At 39.6% G+C, this 21104-nt stretch overlaps 1 protein-coding gene across 1 annotated transcript in view; it reads left to right on the forward strand.

Annotated features, from left to right (window-relative positions):
- The first annotated feature begins 3993 nt into the window (after nucleotides 1-3993).
- The window catches only part of glra2 (glycine receptor, alpha 2), a 35045-nt gene continuing 17934 nt past the window's right edge, over nucleotides 3994-21104 (forward strand). The window contains exons 1-4 of the mRNA XM_051710674.1: nucleotides 3994-4285; nucleotides 6583-6704; nucleotides 14136-14203; nucleotides 19977-20200. Coding sequence (XP_051566634.1) covers nucleotides 4206-4285; nucleotides 6583-6704; nucleotides 14136-14203; nucleotides 19977-20200 — 494 coding nt within the window. The 5' untranslated portion in view covers nucleotides 3994-4205. The remainder of the gene's footprint in view (nucleotides 4286-6582; nucleotides 6705-14135; nucleotides 14204-19976; nucleotides 20201-21104) is intronic.

Below are 21104 nucleotides of genomic sequence, written 5' to 3' on the forward strand. Positions count from 1 at the left end.
GAGGACCAATACATTTTGAAGATTTTACATAATGCTTTACCCATTGAGCAACTGTTGTGCTGACCATACTGTAGCATAATGACCAAGCTGCACTCAGTAGTGCTGCCCACCATGTGTTTAGCATGCTAACATTTCCTGCCACTAGCTAGCGCATCACTAAGAGTTTCATTTGAGTTAATAAAGCTTTCCGAAACTTCAAATCAATTGAACCAATAGTTTTGGGAAATGATTCTCTATTTTGGAGCGTTCAAAACACCGCATGCTGAGGCATGGCGTTTTGCGTTTTGTTTAAAAAAAGAAATGGCTAATTTTCCCCCCATTTGTGCGACCTTGACTGCCCTGATAAAAGATAATGTGTCACACGAGACATGTGAACTTGACATATACCGATTCTTCATTCATTACACCCATTACTCTGATGTTGTGACAGCATCCACTTCAGATTTAATGACCGTATTATATAAAAAGAACAATCCACAGCTTTATTATAGCAGATCTCTCCTATATAATTACCCTTCCCACCAGAGCAAAGGGCAACATTCACTGGATTTAATGACCAGTCAAAGGCACGCTGGAGGATTGTATCTTCGGCCGGGTGAAGAGACCTGCTGACCTCATTGCATTATTTTATGAGCCTGAATTACAGCAATAGTTTTGCCTTTGAGTTCTTTTGCCACTCTTTTAGCTACTCACCCTCAAACCAGTTTACCTCTATTTTTCCTGTGGAACATTAAAGGAGAACTCTGAAGAATCTTTATACAATTCTGTTAATAGTGACCATGTCTGAGGGCAGAAATACACCATAAAGGGGAGTAAATAATGACAGAACTGTCATGTTTAAGTGAACTATTCCTTTAAAAACAAAGAACAAGATATGTTGTCTGAGTCTGTTTTGACACTGACAGACACAAATTGATGATTCGAAGTAATACGCATAATGTGGACTGTCAATGTGTTTTGTAGGTCAGACGGTGTTTGATTTAAAGATGTTGAAGGAAATGAGTTTCGACGGCATCAGAGATTTAGTGACAGTGACTGTCACACTGGAGATCAACGAGCTATTATTCACCGCCTGAAGCTTCACACGAACCATACAGAACATAGATAAAAAAACAGTTCTTGCGTATCACATTGTTTATACAGTATTTCTGTCATTATGGCCGTTTTCTGTGAATCTGGTAATTAGATAATACATCAAACTTCGACTTTAAAACTAGGAGAAAATCCCATTGGATTGAAATGGTTTTGAATAAATGATTGTTTGTGTTTGTCTTTAATGTATGTACCGTATCTCCCTTTTGTGTTATTTTGTTACGTCATATTACTGAATTAATAACTGAGAATAATAAAAAATGAGAAAGAAATCAGGTCAGTCAGTGTCACTCAATTTCTTGAACCCGTTTGTGTTTATAGTGCTGGATAAAATGATCTTGATAGTTGCTTTTTAATAATACATTAATGTTTTGTATCTCATCTTCTCTGCATTTCCCTTTATTCACAAATAATACTCTCAGCGTGGCAGCGCTTGTTCAAAAATTGCTGTTAATTTTTTATGTGAAGCAAATAAGTGTTATATTTTTGATAATAAATCGAAATGCCATCAAGGTTTTTATATAGACACAAAACAGTAAAATCACTGTTACACACTGCTGCTTTTATAAATCCTATTTTAAAGGATTTACACATAAATAATAAAAGACATAGGTATAAGTCTTTTTTTTGTTTGTTTGTTTTTTAAACACCCTTGAACACTCTCTCTGTCCGTCTGTCACTCACACACTGCACCCGGCAACAAGCACAACCTTTTAGCATTTGCAATCATGTGCTAAGTGAATCTGTTTCCAAGGCAACCTGAGTTCCTGATAAATTCCCAGGAGGGATATGCTGGTGAGCCAATTGTTTATTGGTTATTTTTATTAGGTATGAATTACAATTGGATATATGTGTGTGTGTGTGTATATATATATATATATATATACACACACACACACATTATATAAAAGACTATTTTTATTATTGATGTATTGTATATATTATATAAATAAAAATAAACAAATGTATTTATTTATTGTTACTTGTTTATTTTTAATATAATCATATAAAAATATAATTTTTATTTATTTACTATAATTCATGTGTTTTTGTTTATATACAGTATATTATATAAAAACAAATAATTAAACTAATTTATTTATTTATGTATTGTCCCGTATGTTTATTTGTTGTGGATATACAAGCATATAAAATAAAAAATAAAAATAATTTTTTTATGCATTGTAATATATCTATTTGTTTGTTTATATATATATTATAAACAAAAATAAACACACAAATTAATTCATTTATTTACATGTTTTTACTTATTTATTTATTGTTAATTTATCTAATTTGTGAATGCATTATAATTTGTTTATTTGTTTGTGTGTGTGTGTATGTATATATATATATATATATATATATATATATATATATATATATATATATATATATATATAAATATTTACAAACAAACAAATAAGTATCTGAGTGACTCTGACAAGGGCCAAATTGTGATGGCTCAACTGGGTCAGAGCATCTCCAAAACAGCAGGTCTTGTGGGGTGTTCCCGGTGTGCAGTGGTTAGTACCTACCAAAAGTGGTCCAAGGAAGGACAACCGGTGAACCGGCGACAGGGTCATGGGTGCCCAAGGCTCACTGATGCACGTGGGGAGCGAAGGCTAGCCCGTCTGGTCCGATCCCACAGAAGAGCTACTGTAGCACAAATTGCTGAAGAATTTAATGCTGGTCAAGATAGAAAGGTGTCAGAACACACAGTGCATTGCAGCTTGCTGTGTATGGGGCTGCATAGCTGCAGACCGGTCAGAGTGCCCATGCTGACCCCTGTCCACCACCGAAAGCACCTACAATGGGCACGTGAGCATCAGAACTGGACTATGGAGCAATGGAAGAAGGTGGCCTGGTCTGATGAATCATGTTTTCTTTTAGATCATGTGGACAGCTGGGTGCATGTGCGTCATTCACCTGGGGAAGAGATGGCAGCAGGATGCACTATAGGAAGAAGGCAGGCCGGTGTAGGCAGTGTGATGCTCTGGGTAATGTTCTGCTGGGAAACCTTGGGTCCTTGCATTCATGTGGATGTCACTTTGACACGTACCACCTACCTAAAGATTGTTGCAGACCACGTACACCCTTTCATGGCAATGGCATTCCCTGATGGCCTCTTTCAGCAGGATAATGCGCCCTGCCACACAGCAAAAATTGTTCAGGAATGATTTGAGGAGCATGACAAAGAGTTCAAGGTGTTGACTTGGCCTCCAAATTCACCAGATTTCAATCCGATTGAGCATCTATGGGATGTGCTGGACCAGCAAGTCCAATCCATGGAGGCACCACCTCACAACTTACAGGACTTAAAAGATCTGCTGCTAATGTCTTGGTGCCAGATACCACAGGACACCTTCAGAGATCTTGTGGAGTCCATGCCTTGATGGGTCAGAGCTGTTTTGGCGGCATGAGAGGGGACCTACACAATATTAGGCAGGTGGTTTTAATGTTGTGGCTGATTGGTGTATATAGGTCTACATACATACATACATACATACATATAAGGAATAAGTCAATGATGGATGATCAGGTCTTGTGATAAAAAAAAATCACTCAAATATAGCCTACATAAATGTCAAAAGAATACACACTTTTAGACCAAACTATTGTTTTGACTTTCTTAAGGAGATTCAAACACCCTCTAATTCGCACCCTGATTCCAGTGTGTCTCTAATCAACTCTTCAGATTACAAATCCACTCACGATCCTACACTTTGGAATTGTTGCGCATGCGCGCGGGGACTCGCGAGCTGTCCAAGTGCTGATCCGGGTGTGCGAGCCAACATCCGTCATCTGAAGAGATCTTCCAGCACAGACAAACACATCACAGCTTCAGCATTGAATGACAACAAGGATTTCACTCGCGTTTTCCTCTCCCGCATCATCTGAATCTCAAGCGCGCGATGGTGATTGGAGCTTCCAGTGGCTATTTCTGCACGCGCAACAGCGGATCCGCGGCGTTTCGGTGCCGTTTCTTTGACCAGTCTGAACCATGAGCGTCTGGACTGAAGTGTGTCTGGTGTGTTCGGCTTTACCTGTGAAAACCTCCGGCTTTGTGTTAGTTCGGAAGGAAGCGGTGTCAGTGTTTGAGACGCGTGTCCATGAGCGGAGGAATGACGCGCCCTGCTCTCAAACTCCTCACAACTTTATTCGCGTGTTTCATACAAATGCACAACTTCAGGTATGTAACCGCGCACATTAAAGTAACAAATTACGTTTTAACAGTAAGGACAGTCGTGTACAATATACTGCCATTCTTCATGTCTAAATAATCAATTCATCAGCATAATGTTTCAAACGGAAAAATTAAATTGAGGATTTATTATCTATCTTTTAATCAAATTAAATCATCATCAGCTCATATTAATGTGATATCTACAGCGTAACTTGACCTTCCACACTCTAAAATAATCAGGGTTAAAAATAACCCATTTGGCAACCCAGCGCAGAACACAGGTTGGGTTAAATTAACTCAAAGTAGAGAATTTTAAGAACTATAACAGACATTTAACCCTTGTGCGCCAATTTAAAAAAGTTGATCGGAGGACAAAAATGTCCGTGTCAAAAAACTGCCATAATAATATTATATATTAATATTATTTTCCACTTTCAATGAGTTAACCAACATCAGTCCTGTTCATAACTACCAAATATTCATTCATTTTCAGGATTTTAACCCTTTAAATGCCAGTTTGTTTATATAATGGCAATGTTGTTTTTTTATTAAAAAAAAAAAAAAAGAAAAAAAGAAAATGAATTATTTTCCATATACTAAAGGCTAAGGGGATTTATTTATTTATTATTATTATTTTTATTTTTTTGGATTATCACAGTCTTGTATATGTCAATGATTAACAACAACACTGATTCTGGTGCATTATTATTTTTTGTGCAGTGTCAGATAAAAAAAATAAATAAAAAAAAAGGTCACACTCAGGACCTTAGAGCACAAAAATGTCCGCGTCAAAAAAATGGCATAATAACATTATATATTAATATTATTTTCAACTTTCACCGACTTAGATTTATTAACCAACATCAGTCCTGATCATAACTACCAAATATTCATTCATTTTCAGGATTTTAACCCTTTAAATGCCAGTTTGTTTACATAATGCCACTGTTGTTTTTTACACACACACAAATTTCTCAACACACACATACAAAACACACTCTGACCAACACACACATACAATTTTAGCTGCATCATTTATTCAATTGTTCTGCAGTGCTCTATAATACAGCAAACAGAAAATAGGGGAAAAGCATGTATTTGCTCCATAGGCTAAACATGAGAAAAATGGCGCCATCTGGTGGAAAATATTAAAAATGTAAATTTTGAAGCCAGGGCTCCAGAATGAAAGTATAATATCATAGAATTCATGATTTTATGCTTTAATGGCACTGGGATCAAATATTGCAGTTTTAATGGGTTTCAATGGGGACATTTTTGTCCAGAAGGTCCTGAGTGTAACTATTTTGTGTACACAGTGTATTATAGATGTATTATAGGAACTGAGGTTGAAATATAAAAAATTCCCCCACAAATACACAGCTTTGGCAAAATTTATGCTGTTGGCATTAACACAGCCAAAATGATCGAGAAAATAAATATGAAAAAGACAAAAATGTCCCAAAGGTTGCACAAGGGTTAAATACAAACCGAGGAATTCATGGAATGCATTATTTGCCCCCACATTTTGAATTTCAAGGGTATTCAGAGGCATTCTTACCCCAAGCTCCCTTAATTTCTGACACTGCCTAATAATCCAATAAGATTAAGATGAGTTAATAACTTACAAAAGTGAAGAACGTTTCGTTCTGTTGTACACTATGGCAATGCAAAGAAAGAAAATCCCTTCATGAAAAGTAGACTGTCAAACACAATCTCATTCAGAGAAGCAGTTTATAGTCACAACCTCCTATGCGTACACATGTAAACTTTCTATTTTCTATTCTATTCTATTTTTGCAATGTTCATTTGCTAAGTAGGGAAGACTGGGGCTAGTTGTCACAATAAAAGCTGTCTTAAATTAGGATAATTTTTGTGCATTCTGTCCTCCAAACTACAATTCCAGTGTCATATATGTGCAATAGCTGTTGGAGAATTAGTGAATATAATAAAAACCACACCGGCCAACAGTTTATGAATATAGATTTAAACTGAAAGGTTGAACTGAAAAGGGTATGTGGTTCCAACCAAATGGGAACCATACACTATAACATTGAAGGGATAGTTCACCCAAAAATGAAACTGCAGAACACAAATGAAGATTTTTAGAAGAACATCTCAGCTCTGTAGGTCCATACAATGCAAGTGAATGGTGATGAGAACTTTGAAGCTCATATTTGGGTGAACTGTCTCTTTAAAGGAATGTTCGGTGTCATTTGTGATAATTGAATAATTATTCAGAGCTTGAATGATTTTGGATGTTTTTCAAGTGGATTATAACCCACATCCTACTTTGTGTTTTATAGGATAACAGAAGGAAAAGAGTCCGAGAGGGCTTCTTCATCGACAATGTCCCCGTCTGATTTCCTGGACAAGCTAATGGGGAGGACGTCTGGTTATGATGCCCGTATAAGACCCAACTTTAAAGGTATGACATCACTCAATGTTTACAACACAATTTTGTTCTGATGTACTTGCTTTTAATGTTTTGAATGTAAAACCATTGTGATGTTTTTAAAGCTCTTTTATCCTTTTATTTCAGACATCTTACAAGATTTGCACCATCCATATATTCCATGCCTATGAAGCTATACAACAGATCTGTGTGAGGAACAGATGATAATTCAAGTCGTTATTCACTGATAATCTTCCCCACTGCCAGAGCTCTCATTTATGATTTCGTTCAATTCAAATATGGTACCTTTAGGTGTGTCATGCCACGTCATTGAGACCAAATCCCATTAGTTCTCACATGTCATAACCGAACCCAGCATATACCAGTTTGAAAATGTTGAATGGAGAATAAGATTAGAGAGGGAAGGTTTTCAGTGAATAATAACTTAAATGTGGGTCTGTTTCTCACACAAAGCTATCGAATGACTTCAAAAGACTTTACATTTTATTTTTGGGTGAACTATTCCTAAGAGAAAGTAATGACAGTCTCCCAGTATCGGTGTGAGACGGAAGAGTATTGAATTATTCACAGATACAGTAAAAACCCAGACTGCTGTAACTCAGAAAGGCTGATGATCTTATCTAGCAAATAAAGACCAAAGAACCAAAGCCTTCAAAAACAGAGTTTTTTTATTAAGGAAGGTGGTTTTCTGCAAAAGCCTTTTTTTATTATCAGGAATGTGAATATGATGCATGTGGGATAGAAAAAAAATGAGATAAGACGGCATCAAATGCCACATTTGAGATGTGATGCTTGTGGCTGGGTGTTGAAAGATCTGGACTAGTAAAGCAACAATGTGAAAACGGTCTAAAGTGTCTGTTAAATGACCTTTTTTGCATAAAGAAAATGAAGCCTATTTTAGGCCAATTAAAGGAATATTCCGGGTTCAATACAAGTTAAGCACAATCGACAGCATTTGTGGCATAATATTGATTACAACAAAAAATTGATTTTGAGTCATCCTTTCCTTTTCTTTTAAAAAAAAGCACAAATCTGTTTTTCAGTGAGGCACTTACAATGGAAGTCAATGGGGCCAATTCATAAACATTAAAATAATCTGTTTCAAAAGTATAGACACAAGACATAAACAATATGTGTGTTAACTTGATTTTAGTGTGATAAAATCACTTATTAACCCAAGAGCAGAGGAACAGTTCACAGAATTTATTAATAACAGGAACTCAAAAGCACAGCAGGGCTGGCAAACAGTAAGGGACCCTGCACCGACTGCAGTGGGAAAGCAATGAGTGTGTTCGTAGGCATGTGTGTGTTGTGGCAGTGTGAAAGCAGATCCGAGAGGATTCCTCTGGTGAGGAGTGTGTGGGCACAAAGGCAAGCACAGCAGCAGGCTGGAAGGTAACCGCACTTCAGACACATGGGCAGAGACTGGCAACCAACACAGAAACATGAGACAGGAGCAACTGAGGCAGAGAGAGTGAGGTGTGTTACTAGAACACACAACAACAATCTAGCAAAGAACATGAAACAATGAAGGGTTTAAGTAGGCAGACAATCAATGGAGAACAGGTGCTGTCAGAATGAAAATTAGTGGCATGATCAGTGTTCCCATGGGAACAATCAGTGTTCCCATGGATCATGCTTGCCGGCAGCATCTGACACAATTCAGAATAAACCGCTGATAAAAGTTAGCGAACCCCAGAAACCTCTGCAAAGCTTTGCGAAAATCCGGGGTTGGCCATCGGAGACTGCTCTGACCTTGGCAGGGTCAATGCGCGCTCCCTCAGATAAAACGATGAACCCCAGGAACGGAACCACGCAAAATCTGGAACATTTTTCAATGGAACTGCGCATGAAAAGCATACTTCTCTGCCTTAATGAATAGCCGGGTTCTCTAGCAGTTGCTGAAGCACCTTCCTGACATGCTGGACATGGTCCTGGATATTCTGGGAGAAGATTCAGAAAATCATCTAAATAAACAAACACAAAACGATCGACCATGTCTCTGAGCACATCATTCATGAACCCCTGGAAGACGGCTGGGGCACTGACCAATCTGAAAGGCATAACCAAATATTCAAAGTGCCCCCTATGGGTGTTAAAATCTGTTTTCCACTCATCCCCCTCCCTCATCCGGACAAGGAAGAAAATCAATAGCACAATCGTATGGGCGATGAGGTGGAAGGGTCGTGGCACGGGACTGGCTGAACACTGCCCTCAAGTCATGGTATGCCACCGGTACTCCGGATAAATCTGCCGATTCATCCTGAAACGAAACACAAGACTGAACAGGGGAGATAGCAGAGTTAAGACAATGAGACAGACAGTACGGACTCCAAGCAAGAACAGTACTGGATGCCCAGTCTATGTGTGGGTTGTGCGTTACCAACCAAGATATCCCAATATGTCCGATGAAGACTGGGCCAGGAAGAAGGACAGCTGTTCCAAGTGGTTGCCAGAGTCGAAGGTCACAGGCTGGGTGGAATGGGTGACAATGGTCGGGCGTGCTGCTGATGGTATGGGCTGTGATGGGTTCATCCAAATGGACCACCAGAACCTGCCACTTGGAAGCCATGTCAATATCCAGAAAGTCCCCTTCAGCTCCGGAGTCCACCAACGTGGAAACAGCATGACTGGTTGACCTGTACTGCAGTTGGGCCAGGAGAAGTGTCAGTAGTCCAGGGGTTGCGCTCGCCAGTAACACCTTGCCTACTGACGAGCAGTGACTTTTACTGGGCAGGAGGCGGAGACATGGCTGGCAGATACAGGCAGATTCCTTGGGTGAGGCATCGTTGCTTCTGCTCTGGAGATAGCTGAGTCATCCCGACCTGCATAGGTTCTGCCTCGGACCGTGGTTCCGATGGCCAAGCCGTAAAAATGGACTGGGTACAGTGGTCTGCTGCCTGGGCAGGTGGAGAATGGCAGCGACACAGGGCCAGGTGCCGGTCAACTCGGATGGCCAGGTCCACCAGATCGTCGAAACGGGAGGACAGGTCCAATCATAGATCTCATCTGGAATGTTGTCAGATAACCCATTCAGAAAATGGTCCCACTGCATGTGAACATTCCACTCACAAGATGCGGCGAGGGTGTGGAACTTGATGGCATAATCCGTGACTGGCCGGTTTCTCTGAGACAATCCAAACCCTCACCACCTCACGACCTTGAGCTGAGTGATCGAACACTCGGCGGAGCTCCTCAGAGAATGCTTGGAATGACACGCAACAGGGATGTCCATTGTCCCACATGGTGATTCCCCATCCACCGGCCCTCCCGTTGAGGAGCGTGATGAAGCATGCCACCTTCGTTGTCTCCGAAAGAAAAGAGGAGGACTTCCGTGTGAGAGGAAGGTGTGGCAAGAGTGTCCAGAAGCATGGGGAACCACTGGGGCCGGTGTAGGTGCTTCCTGGGTAGGACCAGTATCGGGAGGCTAGTGGAGTTGTTGGATGACAGAGGTGAGCTCAGCAAGCTGTGACACCATCATCTCCAGAGTCCTGTTGGAAGCAGAGATCTGATCTTGCTGACATCCCAGTAAGGCTCCCTGCTGAGAAAGAGCAGACTGAAGACCTCTACTGGGTCCATCCTGGCTAGATTGTTGTGTCACACAGGCAAGCAAGAGACCCAAGAGCAGAGGAACAGTTCACAGAATGTATTAATAACATGAACTCAAAAGCACAGCAGGGCTGGCAAACAGTAAGGGACCCGGCACTGACTGCAGCAGGAAGGCGATGAGTGTGTTCGTGAGGAATACTCAGCAAAGAGTGTGTTCGTAGGTGTGTATGCGTCGTGGCAGTGTAGAGGGTAGATCCGAGAGGAATCCTCAAATGAAGAGCGTTTTGGCACAAAGGCAAGCGCAGCAGCAGGCTGGAAGGTAACCACACTTCAGACACACAGGCAGAGACTGGCAACCAACACAGAAACACGAGACAGAACCAACTGAGGCAGAGAGAGTGAGGTGAGATACTAGAACACACAACAACATCTAGCAAAGAACATGAAAAAATGAAGGGTTTAAGTAGGCAGACAATCAACGGAAAACAGGTGCTGTCAGCACGCAAATTAGTGGCATGATCAGCGTTCCCATGGGATAATCAGTGTTCCCATGGAAATGCTGATCATGCATGCTGGCAGCACCTGAAACACATGAGGGAGAGACAACTAAAACAAACAGAACAAATCGGCAAACTCACCAGGACCGTGACAACACTAAAACAATTGTAAAAACGTTGATTTAAACAACTTTACAGCTCAAATAATATATGAGTTTTAACATAAGATTTAATGAAAGTGCTTTTATAAATAATATAGTAATATAAGCTTCACATTTCTGCCTTTAAACCCTCCAAAAATTGGCCCCATTGACTTCCATTGTAAGTGCCTCACTGGAACCTCGATTTGTGCTTTTTTTTTTTAAAGAAAAGGAGGGACGAGTCGGAATTAATTTTTGTGGTAATCAACGTTATGCCACAAATGCTGTCAATTGAGCTTAACTTGTATTGAACATGGAATATTCCTTTAAAATGTACATTTTAACAATTAAATACATTTTCTTCCGAAATTCTCATTACCATAATGCATCCAGACAGTTTACTTAAGTGTTTATTATTATTATTATTAATATTATGATTAAATTCCATTGTTCGCAATGGTGTTTTTCATTAGATTCTATTAGGAAAAATACTAATATACAACTGTTTTTTTTTTTATGTTAAATGGGCATAAACTAAAGGCAGTACAACAAATACTTCAGTGATTAATAAATACTTATCACTGGTTTTCACATTAAATTAATCAGAATGAGATTTGTTTTTGCATTTCAGTGCAGAAATTAGAATTTGGGGTGGAAATGTACTTTATTACAATACTTTATTGTTGCAAAATATATTTTCTCTATGCAAAATGTTTTGATTTTGTGGCAAAATACAGCTGGCATATGTACTTGACAGATTTCTTGAGATTCACCCTTCTAATGCTTTACTCATTTGTCCCAAACCCAAAAGCCATACTGATCCGGTTAGAGGTTACAGCAGCTTTCTTTACTCTATTCTGGCACAAATGCAGGCGAACAGGAACAAGGAACCTTTATTTGCTTCTTTCTCACTCACTCAGTCTGCTGAACTTGAAAATCTCTGCTGGAAGAAATTTGTGCCTGTCAACCAAAAGGATGGGCTCAAAGAAGCCACGATTCTTGTTCTTCTGAGATCTAAAAATGTATTATTTGAGACTCCCATTATGTACATGAACCGTCTTTTTGTTTTTGTTTGCTTTAGCTGTAGGAAAGTAAAGGTAAAAATGTTGAGAGCTGAGCTTGAAGAGGAAACCGAATCTGTCTGTCACACCTCCAGCTGTCTTCTCTATTACAGTGCATCCGGAAAGTATTCACAGTGCTTCACTTTTCCACATTTTGTTATGTTACAGCCTTATTCCAAAATGGATTAAATTCATTATTTTCCTCAAAATTCTACAAACAATACCCCATAATGACAATGTGAAAGAAGTTTGTTTGAAATCTTTGCAAATTTATTACAAATAAAAAACGAAAAAAATCACATGTACATAAGTATTCACAGCCTTTGCCATGACACTCAAAATTGAGCTCAGGTGCATCCTGTTTCCACTGATCATCCTTGAGAAGTTTCTACAACTTGATTGGAGTCCACCTGTGGTGCATGTCAGAGCACAAACCAAGCCATGAAGTCCAAGGAATTGTCTGTAGACCTCCGAGACAGGATTGTATCAAGGCACAGATCTGGGGAAGGGTACAGAAACATTTCTGCAGCATTGACGGTCCCAATGAGCACAGTGGCCTCCATCATCCGTAAATGGAAGAAGTTTGGAACCACCAGGACTCTTCCTAGAGCTGGCCGCCCGGCCAAACTGAGCGATCGGGGGAGAAGGGCCTTAGTCAGGGAGGTGACCAAGAACCCGATGGTCACTCTGACAGACCTCCAGCGTTTCTCTGTGGAGAGAGGAGAACCTTCCAGAAGAACAACCATCTCTGCAGCACTCCACCAATCAGGCCTGTATGGTAGAGTGGCCAGACGGAAGCCACTCCTCAGTAAAAGGCACATGACAGCCCGCCTGGAGTTTGCCAAAAGGCACCTGAAGGACTCTCAGACCATGAGAAACAAAGATTGAACTCTTTGGCCTGAATGGCAAGCGTCATGTCTGGAGGAAACCAGGCACCGCTCATCACCTGGCCAATACCATACCTACAGTGAAGCATGGTGGTGGCAGCATCATGCTGTGGGGATGTTTTTCAGCGGCAGGAACTGGGAGACTAGTCAGGATCGAGGGAAAGATGAATGCAGCAATGTACAGAGACATCCTTGATGAAAACCTGCTCCAGAGCGCTCTGGACCTCAGACTGGGGCGAAGGTTCATCTTCCAACAGGACAACGACCCTAAGCACACAGCCAAGATAACAAAGGAGTGGTTCCGGGACAACTCTGTGAATGTCCTTGAGTGGCCCAGCCAGAGACCAGACTTGAACCCGATTGAACATCTCTGGAGAGATCTGAAAATGGCTGTGCACCGACGCTCCCCATCCAACCTGATGGAGCTTGAGAGGTCCTGCAAAGAAGAATGGGAGAAACTGCCCAAAAATAGGTGTGCCAAGCTTGTAGCATCATACTCAAAAAGACTTGAGGCTGTAATTGGTGCTTCAACAAAGTATTGAGCAAAGGCTGTGAATACTTATGTACATGTGATTTTTTATTTTTAATAAATTTGCAAAGATTTCAAACAAACTTCTTTCACGTTGTCATTATGGGGTATTGTTTGTAGAATTTTGAGGAAAATAATGAATTTAATCCATTTTGGAATAAGGCTGTAACATAACAAAATGTGGAAAAAGTGAAGCGCTGTGAATACTTTCCGGATGCACTGTATATATTCTCTATTAATAATGTTCCTTCCCTCAAAGTAAACGAGTGCCAGGTTTCATTCACTTGATCTATTCTAGTTTTATTTGGCTTCGATGAGTGTTTGAGCCTAGGAGTGATTAAAACTCAATCTTGTTATGAAATATTCATGAGGTTCAGAATATCTCAGAGGTGTTTCCAACACTCACGCGCCTAGAGTACCTTAATAAATTATTTTCATGATGTTCAACAAACCCAAGCATGACAGGCAAGCATGGAATTGTTGGATTTGTAAAAACAATATAATGGCCTGTTAGAATAAGTCAATTAACCTAAGATCTACATAATATTTACAATATGTTCACAGTTATGCTTTTGTAAAGACAAAATTAAGTAACATTGCGAATATTGCAATGTTTTTGAATGAACTGTGATGAATCTGCATGGCTACATTTGCTTTTGAAATGATGGTTCCCCCTGATTAAAAACAGTCATAAAGTAACTAGCAGAATATGTTAAAAGACTGATCAGAAATGTTGAATTTAGTCTTGAATTCTATGTTACTCTCATTCTACTGTTACAGGTCCCCCTGTTAACGTCACGTGCAATATTTTCATCAACAGCTTTGGCTCAGTGACTGAGACGACTATGGTGAGTGTTCTATTGTTCAGTCTTTCCTTTACCAATAAGAGGTTACCTTTGCCTTACAGTTAACATGAAATTACAACCTGGTCTCATAGAATCATGTTACTATACCTATATTTTAGCAAAACAATTTTTATGTCGCTCGTTGTACGTATCATTTCAGTTTCCTGGTGAAATGAACACTAGAGACGCTACAACAACAATGACTTTTATTCACTTTCATCATGAGTAAAACGGCAGATTATCAGTTCATAAACACTTACCTTTCGTCTGTTCCTCATACAATGCTATTTTATGACATCTAAACACTTTTACTATAGTGCATGACTCATTTTAACATTTGCATTACATAATCAACAACATTTACAAGCTTGTTCAAGTGTGATCATATTGCTCAACTGATAGAGTGTGGCACTTGTGATGTAAAGGAGCGGAGTATGAGTCCTGAAGAGCACACGAGTCCACACGTGAACCCAAAGTGTCATAGAAGCACCACAAAATGACGTGGTTGTGTTTTTCATCTCACATTTGCTTTTTCTGACACTATCGGTTAGGTTTAGGTTTAAGGATTAGGGTAGGGAGGTCGGATTTATTGAGCATTAACCATAAAAACCTCATCTGTTTGGGAGAACATTTAACTCGCTTTTATCGCCACACAGTGGACACTTCACCTCGGAACTGCCGCGATACGTGTAATAAACCACAAATAATATAATTTTGCAAAACTGTCGCCACAGTCATATAATTTTCGTAAAATCAGGCTGCAAAATTGACCCCGTTTCCTTTTTGAATATATGTTCCTGGTGCTGTTGTGTTACTCCAAAGAATGTTTGTCTTCGTAATCGTTTATCAAAAATGTAATTACTTGCTCCAAATTGAAACAACTTTATTTTTGGCTGATGTCACCAACACTGTTCCCTCTAAGCTGCACGTGTGCACAACCAGGCACTTCTGGTGTTGCTTCCGCGCAGATGGAAAAATTATCCACACAGATGGCGGACTCAAGGGTGTGGGAAAACCTAGAGATTTTCTTGAATCAGAGCTAAATGCATGCTCAGTGTTTTAACTGGAGTCCATATAAATGCTCATTTTTTCCAGTATTGAGCAGAAGCTTTGAGTAAAATCTTGTGTGTAATGGAAACAAGGTGGAAATACGCATTGAGTCATGAAAAAACACATACACATACCACAATTATCATGGGGCATGAGCGCTAACGCAGTGCCTGAACGGATAAATGTGCTTCATGGTCAATGCCCGTCCCGCGAGTGATAAACAAACAATCGCTTATGTCTTACATGAATGAAAACAGGTGCAACAAATCAGGTACTGTACGCATCAAAATATCGGATCGGTGTATAAGACTCTGCCATGTAAACATACTAATGAAGCCTAATAGATCTGCCTGTCTATTCTGTTATTAATATTAATCAAAAAACTATATTGAAAAGAAAGCCACTGACTGCTCATTATTTGCTTGTTTGTTTTTTTAGCCTATTATGTTCTTAGTTTAATTAATACTTAAGCTTCTTCTTTATTATAATGGCTATTTACCTGAATAATTAAAAAACATGAAGCAGTGTTTACTTAATTGAGAAACACTAAGGCAACATGCCATTGTTATTATTTAATATGTTCATATTAACATTAATATATCAGGGAACGTATCCAGAAAGGAGGACCCAAGCGCAGGAATGAGTCAAATAAAATACTTTTATTAAACTATTGAAACAAACAGGGAACACAAAACTCTCACAAGGGAGAGAAAAACAAAATGAAACATAAACCAGAATACACACAAATAACCAGGACCAACTGGAAAGAGGAACAGGACTGGAAATTGGATAGACGAGAATACTAACAAACTAACAAAATCTTACAAAACGATTCGACAAACACAATAAATAGAGGAACATACATGAGAGAAAGGTGCAGACAATCAACATAACAAGGACTAAACTAAGGGTGAGGCCAGAGGGAATGAGGGGGCGGAGTTGGGACAGCACATGGCAAACAAAAACATTAGCCTAAGCCATGTGCTCATACATAAAACAAACTCATACAGAAGAAAAACTGACAAAGATAGAAAGGCAGACAGAGAAGGATCATGACAGATAAAATCTTGTACATTCAGGCCAAAAACAGACTGACAAAGGAGATCAGAGTGGCTAAAAAGAAACTATTCTGAAAAGCTGAAAAAACAGTTTTCACCTAACGACCCTGCATCACTGTGTAGAGGCCTGAAAGACTTTACCAACTACAAGACACCATTCCCCCAACACTGTAGGGAATCAACAATTGGCTGACGACCTAAATGTGTTTTACTGTAGATTTGAAAAGCCCAATCTCAGACCCCACACCTGCTCTGACCTTCACAGCACACAAACATTTACACCTCCTGCAGCCGCCCTCCTCACCTCTCCTGCTACTCTACCGGCACTTAAGGTCTGTGAAGAGGATGTGTGCCGGGTATTCCGGAAACAGAAGACAAGAAAAGCACAGGGCCCAGACAGTGTTTCACCCAATTGTCTAAAATCCTGTGTTGACTAGCTGGCCCCCATCTTCACACAGATCTTCAACAGATCACAGGAGCAGTGTGAAGTTCTCTGCTGCTTCAGATGCTCCACAATCATCCACGTCCCAAAGAAACCCAAGATCAAAAATGTAATGACTATAGACCTGTCGCTCTGATGTCTGTGGTCATGAAGTCATTTGAGTGACTGGTGTTGGCTCACATTAAGGACAATACTGAAACCTTTCTGGATCACATACTTCAAAATCTAGACAGACCAGGGACTTATGCAAGGATACAATTTGTTGACTTCAGTGTGGCTTTTAACACCATCGACCCCGCTCTCCTATGAACTAAATTAACCCAGCTCTCTGTTCCTGCCTCTATCTGTCAATGGATCACTGGCTTTCTGACAGACAGGCAGCAGCTAGTGAGAATGGGGAAATTCACCTCCAGCATATATACAATCAGCACTGATTTTGTTCCAGTTGTTGTTTAAAACCTATTTTCCAGCTTTTATTCTTAGATTATCACCATTTTCCATTTTTGTAACATCATCAAGTTTGTGTCCATTAGATTTCATTAAAAGTCATTGAACATTCCCTTGATGTTTCTCATGTTCTCCATGCACATGCATTAAACTTGTTTGTTTTTCATAATTCAAATGGCGACAACCAGCAAATGATCCTCATGATTTGCTCTCAGGCCTGCAATTCAGATTGATTATTCTAATGTTTAGAGTTTATCAAATGCTTTAGGGGTAAACCATTACCAGTCTAGATTCAGGTCTAATTATTTTCTTCCAAAGAATATTATTGTGGCCCAAAGTTAAAACTAAGAACATCTCAAGTGGATAGCATTGATCAACTGGTCATTTTGTTGACATATTTTTGGAAATCATTTTAAGCAACGAATCAGAGCAGGTTTTTAAAGGGTCACCAACAACCTGTAACGTGTGGAGCATAAAAATATATTATATACAAAACAATAGAAATAAATAAGTGAAGAACAGAAGCATCTCAGACTGAATCTGCACAAAATTCACTACCTATATATGCTTATGTTTATGAAATATTTTAACGAGCTATTATCACACAAGCATTTAATGTTTTGATAAGTAAATGATTTTCCATTATTAACCAGCTAATTAGTTTGATTGGTATTGGGTGGATCTTTTTGTAATGTCACCAGTTTACTTGTTAGACAGGAACAGAAAGTCTAGCCAATTCATTTCATTCAGCACAGTTTTCAGAGTTCCATTAAATCAAAACCTTGAATAACACAAAACAGAGAAATTTTCACAAAGTGATTGAATGGTTTCGGTATGCAAGTTATAGTGTTTTGGAGCATAGTGCACATGTTTTATTACTGATGAAAGAGTTCTTTTATGATGTGGCTCTACAAAAACTACAGCATCAGATTGATGCATTTGAGTGAAAGCTCAACAAAATCCATAACAGTAACGGAGCTATTCAAGCAGACATCACAAGCACTCAAACACTTTCATTTCACCAGAAGAACCCACTGAGGTCCACTGAACCTGAATCTGTTTGCACACCAGCTGTGTGTCCATAAAGGTTCTCTGGGGCATTTTGTGTAACGTGTGCTCAAAGGTATAGCAAAGACCCTTTAATGTAAACATGAAATAGAAATGAACCATTTTTTACTTTCTTAACACTCTTTCCTGCTCTTATTGTACATGATTCATCAGTGCACATTATTGCAAATAATGAAACAACATTGCTTTTCAGCTGACACCACCAAGCCCTTTTATTTTTAAACATCTCCCCTCCAACCTCCTGACTCAATTCTGGTATGTAACGCCGACTGTGGTGGTGGGCGCATGGTTGAGTGCCGGCTTGTGTATGGAGCTGAAAAGCAAATTTTGTGCTATAAAATAAATACCGTTTGAGTTGAATTTGCCATCTCCTGCTTCCTCCTTGCACCCCATCATGAACTTTGTTACACCAACTTTTAACCATCCAATCAATTCCCAATGGTTTAAATCAAGTCCCGCCCTATTTTTGTTTTCTGGTGGGATATTTTGTTTCACTCTAATGTATGTCAGGCTACCGGAGTCAAATTAGTTGCGAAGGCCGTTCCATGTTGACTTTAAAGCTAAAGTGTGTAGCTTTTGCGACACTAGTGTCATCAAAAGGAATTGGAAAAAGAAGCATTGTTTTGAAACTTTTGAATGTACACATACACGGCATTGGTCGAGTGAATGCTGCTGTGGTGCTCAAACAGATTAATGTTGGGTAAATCAACTTATGGGTGGCTTACTTATAGTTTTCTCTGCATATTAAGGTAAGATCGGAGAAAGTTTTGTAATTAGGACTGTCAATCGATTACATTATTAATTGAATTCATTACATAGTCTAATCGCAATTAATCGCATATATAAATATTTGCTGAGAAAGACCCTCAAATAACAGTAATTCAATATATAATGATTAAATAGTTATATTTAAATATAAATAATAAATCAGATAATTAAAATGCATTACATTGAGGTATTGGGTAGCTCAGCGAGTAAAGACGCTGACTATCGCACCTGGAGTCACGAGTTCGAATCCAGGGTGTGCTGAGTGACTCCAGCCAGGTCTCCTAAGCAACCAAATTGGCCTGGTTGCTAGGGAGGGTAGAGTCACATGAGGTAACCTCCTCGTGGTTGCTATAATGTGGTTCTCGCTATCGGTGGGGCGCGTGGTGAGTTGTGCGTGGATGCTGCGGAGAACAGCGTGAAGCCTCCACTCGCGCTATGTCTCCGTGGTAACGCGCTCAACAAGCCACATGATAAAATGCACGGATTGACGGTCTCAGATGCGGAGGCAACTGAGATCCGTCCTCCACCACCCGGATTGAGGTGAGTCACTACGCCACCACGAGGACTTAGAGCACACTGGGAATTGGGCATTCCAAGTTGGGGAGAAAAAAAAAATGCATTACATTATTGTGGCAGTTGTGTAATGCATTGATAAGACTGTGGCTTAGCCTCCACATGCTGCGAGTCTTGGTGTCATGCACAACGAGTCACGTGATAAGATGCGCGGATTGACGGTCTCAGAAGGCAACTGAGACTTGTCCTCCGCCACCCGGATTGAGGTGAGTAACCGTGCCACCACGAGGACCTACTAAGTAGTGGGAATTGAGCATTCCAGATTGGGAGAAAAAGGGATGTAAAAAATAAAAAAAAGACTTCCATTCTGATCTTTCTTTGTTAAGTTCAGAGGAAACTTACCTGGTTCATCATTGTGTGCATCTGACAGGACTACAGGGTGAACATCTTCCTGAGGCAGAAATGGAACGACCCTCGTCTGGCGTACAGCGAGTACCCGGACTCTTCTCTGGATCTGGATCCCTCCATGCTCGATTCCATCTGGAAACCGGACCTGTTCTTCGCCAATGAGAAAGGCGCAAACTTCCATGATGTCACCACAGATAACAAACTCTTGAGGATCTTTAAAGATGGAACGGTTCTGTACAGCATCAGGTAAGAATTCATCCTCTCCACTGCTGATCTTACTCATGTCTGTGCTGTTGTTTTCCCTCCAAAAATGATGTCACGTCCTGGAGGATGATGTCATTAAGGAACTGGCCATTCACTTCTATAGTAAGTGCTTTACTGACTGTAAACCAGATTTTCACCAACATTTTCACTCAGTATCCAACTTTTACTTAAGTATAGTTTCTGAGTACTTTCTACAGTCTGGTAAATTATACTCACTGTTTCAAAAGTATAGCCACGAGAAGTGAGCAATATTTTTGTTAACATGATTTAAGTCGAAATTATTTTTGTTGTAACCAATATTATGCCACAAATGCTGTCGACTGAGATTAACTTGTATTGAACTTGGAACAGTCTGCATATAAAGGTTAAAAATAAGCACTCTTCATATGAGGATTTGACTGATGAAATAAAGGAAACAATGGATATTTTGTCATTCAAGAAACTGATGCACCTATTTTTAAACACAACCTGTTTAATCCAAATTTTCTCAATGTCCTGACTATGTTTATGGCATACCAGATGTTCTGCTACATTTACATTAGTGCATTTAGCTAAAACAAAATCTTTAAAACCTTTTTCTTTTCAAAGAGAGCCATTACAGACTGTCCTCTTCTATTGCAAACAGGTTTATGGGCATCATTAGTTGGAAAAAGGATGCATGGATGCACACTTCCCAAATCCACTGGAAATAGTATGCCATCCAGAAAACATATTGTTTTTAATAAATTACGATTTGTGGCTTACCAATTCTAATCTCACACACAAGTGTGTGCAGTGCATCCAATCTTTCAGATATGCTGAAAAATAAACCTGAATACATTTGCTTTGTCTCGTTATGAAGATATCAGAAGGGGACGGGACGTAACTATTCATAATGCAAAGCTAA

This window comes from Myxocyprinus asiaticus, chromosome 11 (genome assembly GCF_019703515.2).
Source record: "Myxocyprinus asiaticus isolate MX2 ecotype Aquarium Trade chromosome 11, UBuf_Myxa_2, whole genome shotgun sequence".
Lineage (NCBI taxonomy): Eukaryota > Metazoa > Chordata > Actinopteri > Cypriniformes > Catostomidae > Myxocyprinus > Myxocyprinus asiaticus.